The 5,739-nt window shown below is 45.3% G+C and overlaps 1 protein-coding gene across 1 annotated transcript; it reads left to right on the plus strand.

Annotated features, from left to right (window-relative positions):
• The first annotated feature begins 2,530 nt into the window (after positions 1–2,530).
• On the plus strand, positions 2,531–3,487 carry TAS2R60 (taste 2 receptor member 60). Its single transcript, XM_001092105.4, has one exon. It carries the CDS (start codon positions 2,531–2,533, stop codon positions 3,485–3,487), a length of 957 nt encoding a protein of 318 aa, XP_001092105.4.
• The last annotated feature ends 2,252 nt before the right edge of the window (positions 3,488–5,739 follow it).

Here is a 5,739-nt window from a genome sequence, read left to right on the forward strand (position 1 = left end):
TCCCTAACACACAGAGCCACAGACTGGGAGTCACTTGTTGAGAGTACTGAGTTGAAGGTATTCCATATAGAGAGCCAACTCAGAATCCCTATCCTACTATCCTCATGATTACACTTGTAAAGACTGGTTATGAAAAGTTAAAAACTCTCAGACTTGGCTTTTACCTAAGAAGATAAATCTAGCCATGAGAAAGCCAAATGCAACAAACAGACAAACAACAAAAGAATCACCACGAAATACATTGCATATTTAAATTCAAATGATTATTCCCTCTTTTGGATTAACTTACTCTGCACATAGTATACATCCAGTAAGTGTTTGTGGTTTATGTTTACCCCATAAAAATGCTTTGAGGGCAGATATCTGATTCATTGTTGTAGCCCAATGTCTTTCAAAGGGTTATCATGGCATGTAGGATATGCTTAATAAATTATTATTAAATGAACTGAAGGTTAAATCCACATCTTTATCATTGAAGGTGTGGGAGGTGGATGAAAAAGATTCAAGTTTTCCACATGGGAGGTTTGTAGGTGGCCGTACTCCAGAACTATAAGCCTGAAGTTTGCCCCATGTCTCCAAGTTCCAAGAGAAAACAGCCAAATGTCAGCCAGAAGAAAAAGGGCAAGGAAGAAAGCAGTTGGGAACTCTATCTCCTGGAAATTTGCATCTTCACAGAAAGGCAGAGTGAGTTACCTAAGTTCATCTGCTTTCATTTACCCAGAAGAACTGTGTCCACTATGGTTCGCCTATCTGTTAAAGAAACAATTTCATCTGGAAGTGGACTGGGGACTGGGAAGTGGACTGAGAACTGGGAAGAGATGCTGACATGCATTTTATTCCCATTTTGTGGGGGTCCTATATACGGAACTGGTAGGTTGTGGTGCCGGCCAGAAGATGTGTATTCTATTAAAAACCCCCTTACTGTCATGTTACTTGATCCTGAGCCTTCAATACTGCTGTATTTGACCCAGAACAATTTCTGCTTTTCTATCTCCCTGTGACACGTTAACCTACTTACACTCACCTGGGTGTTGATTGCTGATTTTTTTTGACTCTTTGAAGCTCATTTCCATAAAGAATGAGGTCTTTTTTTACTCTGCCCTTCTCTGGTTGATGTCAATGGTCTGACATTTGGTGCCCTGAACTTCTATTGCATCCCTGATGCTCTCCTGAATTCTCCTTATGCTACTTATTATGCCACAGGATGGATGGAATAGAAGACAGCCATTCTAATAAAGTCATTGTCATCATCATCATTGCTGCTTGTCCATATGCAGAGATTCATAGTTTCCAATATATTTACCATATTCATGGTCATATTTATTTGTGATCCATATTTTTTATAGGTGAAGAAAGGTGGGTGTTCAGAGAGGTTAACTGCTTGAGGATCCGTAGTGATTGTGACAAGACTCAAAACTTTGGGTTTCTGAGTTCAGCTAGGGATGAAGATGATGGAGATGTAACATGTATTGCTAACCATGGCAGAGATTCCTGGTCCTGGAATCAGTTTGGATCTTGTTCTTTCCTCTGCGTAACTGTGGCTTTAGGTGGGAGTCTTAATATATAATTTGGGGCCTTATTTCTTTTATCTGTAAGATTATCTTTAGTATCTTCTTTTGTTCTAAGCTGAGATTCTAAGACATCTTTGTGAATTAGAACATAGGATACTTTTCATATTTTATAGATGGACAAAATGAGGGGCAGAGGGGCTGACATATCCAACAACTCACAATAAGGGGTGAAGCTTGGACTAAAGGCTGTCTTGACTCCTAGTACAGGGCTCATTCTGCCATATCCCATTGGCTTATCGCTACTGGGGGTTCCTCTGTGAATTGCTATTTTAGAGGCCAGCAGTTATAAAATATATATTTTTAAATTTTGAAAAAATTTGCCTGCCTCATTATGTATAATTGTCTCCTGTGTTCTTTTTTATGATGATGGTCACTGTGAGTAATAAGACTTGAATTAACCTTTCTCTGTAAAGGTTTGCTCAGTTTTCTCTCTGTCTTGGTTAGAGGGATCTTGCCATACCACTTCCCTCATAGAGTTGTTGTGAGACTAAGGAGAGCATTCAGAACAATGTCTGCAACGTAACAATCACCTCGCTCTGTGGATATGAGTGCTGTCTCAGTAGCAGGTGTGTCCCACAGATGATACTACTGAGCCGGCAGGTGCATGGTCCTGTCTTAGGTGTCAGCTTAGAGAAGTATAACCTCCTGTGTAAGGACACTAAATGCCAGGGCCTGATATATTATCCACTTTGATGTTGACATGGGCAGAGAATAGGCAGAAGAGCAGGCAAATTTTTGGGCAGGTATGGGGACTTTGAAAATTGAGCCGTGACAATATTTGCATCTACTCTGAGAAGAAAAAACGTCTCCACCCTCCGCTGATAGCCTGTGTCCTCTACTCTGGCCTAGCCTCTGCACTCGGGGCAGGTGGAGGGACAACCAAATCCTACAAGACCTTCCAGAGCAACCCAACAGAAATAGCCCTTGAAGCTTTGGGACCCATCTTGTCCACTGGAGAGATGAATGGAGATCACATGGTTCTAGGATCTTCGGTGACTGACCAGAAGGCCATCATCTTGGTTATCATTTTACTCCTTTTGTGCCTGGTAGCAATAGCAGGCAATGGCTTCATCACTGCTGCTCTGGGTGTGGAGTGGGTGCTACGGGGAACGTTGTTGCCTTGTGATAAGTTACTGGTTAGCCTAAGGGCCTCTCGCTTTTGTCTGCAGTGGGTGGTAATGGGTAACACCATTTATGTTTTGCTGTATCCGACAGCCTTCCCATACAACCCTGTACTGCAGTTTCTAGCTTTCCAGTGGGACTTCCTGAATGCTGCCACCTTGTGGTTCTCTAGCTGGCTCAGTGTCTTCTATTGTGTGAAAATTGCCACCTTCACCCACCCTGTCTTCCTCTGGCTAAAGCACAAGTTGTCTGAGTGGGTACCATGGATGTTCTTCAGCTCTGTAGGGCTCTCCAGCTTCACCACCATTCTATTTTTCATAGGCAACCACAGTATATATCAGAATTATTTAAGGAACCATCTACAACCTTGGAATGTCACTGGCAATAGCATATGGAGCTACTGTGAGAAATTCTACCTTTTCCCTCTAAAAATGATTACTTGGACAATGCCCACTGCTGTCTTTTTCATTTGCATGATTTTGCTCATCACATCTCTGGGAAGACACATGGAGAAGGCTCTCCTTACAACCTCAGGATTCCGAGAACCCAGTGTGCAGGCACACATAAAGGCTCTGCTGGCTCTCCTCTCTCTTGCCATGCTCTTCATCTCGTATTTCCTGTCACTGGTGCTCAGTGCTGCAGGTATTTTTCCACCTCTGGACTTTAAATTCTGGGTGGGGGAGTCAGTGATTTATCTGTGTGCAGGAGTTCACCCCATTGTTCTGCTCTTCAGCAACCGCAGGCTGAGAGCTGTGCTGGAGAGGTGCCGTTCCTCGAGGTGCCGGACACCTTGAGCCACAGCTGACGAAAAACTTCAAGGAGATTCCTGTGGAGAAGGCATGGACTCAAAGGGTCATAGCTTCTCTCTTTGCCACATTGAATGTTTTCTCCCTGTTGCTACAGTTAACGATTAGAAAAATGACTTCAATGAAATAGGATTCAAGGTGAGAGTAAAGGTCCTGAAATATGGGCTAGTGTCACGTTATGTGCTCAGCAAGTGTGTAGTTCACGTGTCCATGGTTCCTGTGGGACTTGATGTGGTCAAAGAATCCAGAAACCTTTATTTTTCCTGTGATCGATCTCTTGGTGTTTAAAATAATCGTTCTGGGAACTGGATACAAAGATCCTCAAACATCATGCAATATTTTATCTGTTGAATCGAACTGGGGCATAGTTTTGGAACTGCAGTTTTCTCAGGCTTTGTCCTGTGAACCATCTTTCCCTTCTCATCAATTCACAGTTTTCTGGCCATCTACTGTGGTGCCTCTCTCCTTCTTTCCATAGAAGACTTTCTGGTGTTTAAACTCTGTACACAGAGCATAGTGTAATTGGTGCATGTGTGCAGCCGTGTGTGTTGTCAGGGATGTGTGCATTCTCCGACGACCTTTGGAGATCCCTCTGAGTGCTAGGTGTCCATGATTTTTATGTGGTTCATGTTCTCTATAGTAGCCCAGCCTGTTAGTCTTCTCTGTATTTGTTAAGGTCTGTGGGTTCAGATGTAACTTCTTTTGGTTGATATTGGGGCCTGTTGTAATTCCCCTACTCACATGGGGAAGTTTATATCTGTCTAAGACCTAAGATTTAAGAAGAAAAAGCCTTTGTGTTTGCTGAACAATGTGCAGACTGCCTTTCTGCTTTTCCCAGCTCCTCTCAAACGCTCCTTAAGTTCAGCTATCCCTTAAATTATTCATACGGGACAACCCTCAACTCTCCTCCATTCATTTTAAAATCTCTCAGCCTCCTTTCCTAGTTTTTACCTCACCACACTCCTCTACATTAGAGGACTGGTCTCTGTTTTTGGCTTTTCAAGGCTGACATCTGTGCTCCTAGCCCACCTGCTCCTGCCCGTTTTCTCTCTGCTGCTAGGTCAAGAATTTCTACTTCTACACAAATATTCCAACTTTCCCTCTTTATTGTCTTTCCCTTCTTCAACAAATGTGCCTCTAAACTTTTTCCCTGAAAACAATCCCCTTATCTATCTCGCTCCTCCCCGACCCTGTGCCCCTGTGCCCCTGTGCTCCTGTGCCCCGTGCCCCTTTGCTCCTGTGCCCTTGTGCCCCGTGCCCCCGTGCTCCTGTGCTGCTGTGCCCCTGTGCCCCTTTGCTCCTGTGCCCCTTTGCTCCTGTGCCCCTGTGCTCCTGTGCCCCTGTGACCCTGTGCCCCGTGCCCCTGTGCTCCTGTGCCCCTGTGCCCCATGCCCCTGTTCCCCGTGCCCCTGTGCTCCTGTGCCCCCTTGCCCCTGTGCTCCTGTGCCCCTGTTCCCCCGTGCCCCTGTTCCCCCGTGCCCCTGTGCTCCTGTGCCCCTGTGCCCCCATGCCCCTGTTCCCCCGTGCCCTTGTGCTCCTGTGCCCCCGTGCCCCTGTGCTCCTGTGTCCCTGTGCTCCTGTGCCCCCATGCCCCTGTGCTGCCAATGAGTCACTTGCAGGATCCTCCCGTGTGCCTTCCAATCCTCTCCTGCTTCCCTGTTCTGCTGAAACATGTTTATTTCTACAGGGGCACACACAATCTCTTTGTCACTAAATGTGATATTGTCCCCAGCCCTTCTCCTCCCATGTCTCTGTGGTATTTGCCTCTGTTGATAACAAATGATTTCTTTAAAATAAACGGATTAAAAATATTTTTTACAAAAGTACTACTGATTTTGGTGAAAGATTTTTTTTTAAAAAAGGAAAATAGGCCAGGCGCAGTGGCTCACGCCTGTAATCCCAGCACTTTGGGAGGCCAAGGCTGGCGGATTACCTGAGGTTGGGAGTTGGAGACCAGCCTGACCAACATGGTGAAACCTCGTCTCTCCTAAAAATACAAAATTAGCCGGGTGTGGTGGCGCATGCCTGTAATCTCAGCTACTCGGGAGGCTGAGGCAGGAGAATCGCTTGAACCCGGGAGGAGGAGGTTGTGGTGAGCCGAGATCGTGCCATTGCACTCCAGCCTGGGCAACAAGAACAAAACTCCGTCTCAGAAAAAAAGGGAAAACCTCACCCCATAATTGCCCATCTGCATATCTTTCTAAAAGTTGTTCTCTTGGCAATGGATGCCAGGATCTCCT

The sequence above is a fragment of the Macaca mulatta genome, chromosome 3 (assembly GCF_049350105.2).
Source record: "Macaca mulatta isolate MMU2019108-1 chromosome 3, T2T-MMU8v2.0, whole genome shotgun sequence".
Taxonomy (NCBI): Eukaryota; Metazoa; Chordata; class Mammalia; order Primates; family Cercopithecidae; genus Macaca; species Macaca mulatta.

Excerpts from the sequence above, each read along its gene's own strand:
- TAS2R60 (XM_001092105.4), top strand. The coding sequence starts at position 2,531 with ATGAATGGAGATCACATGGTTCTAGGATCTTCGGTGACTGACCAGAAG.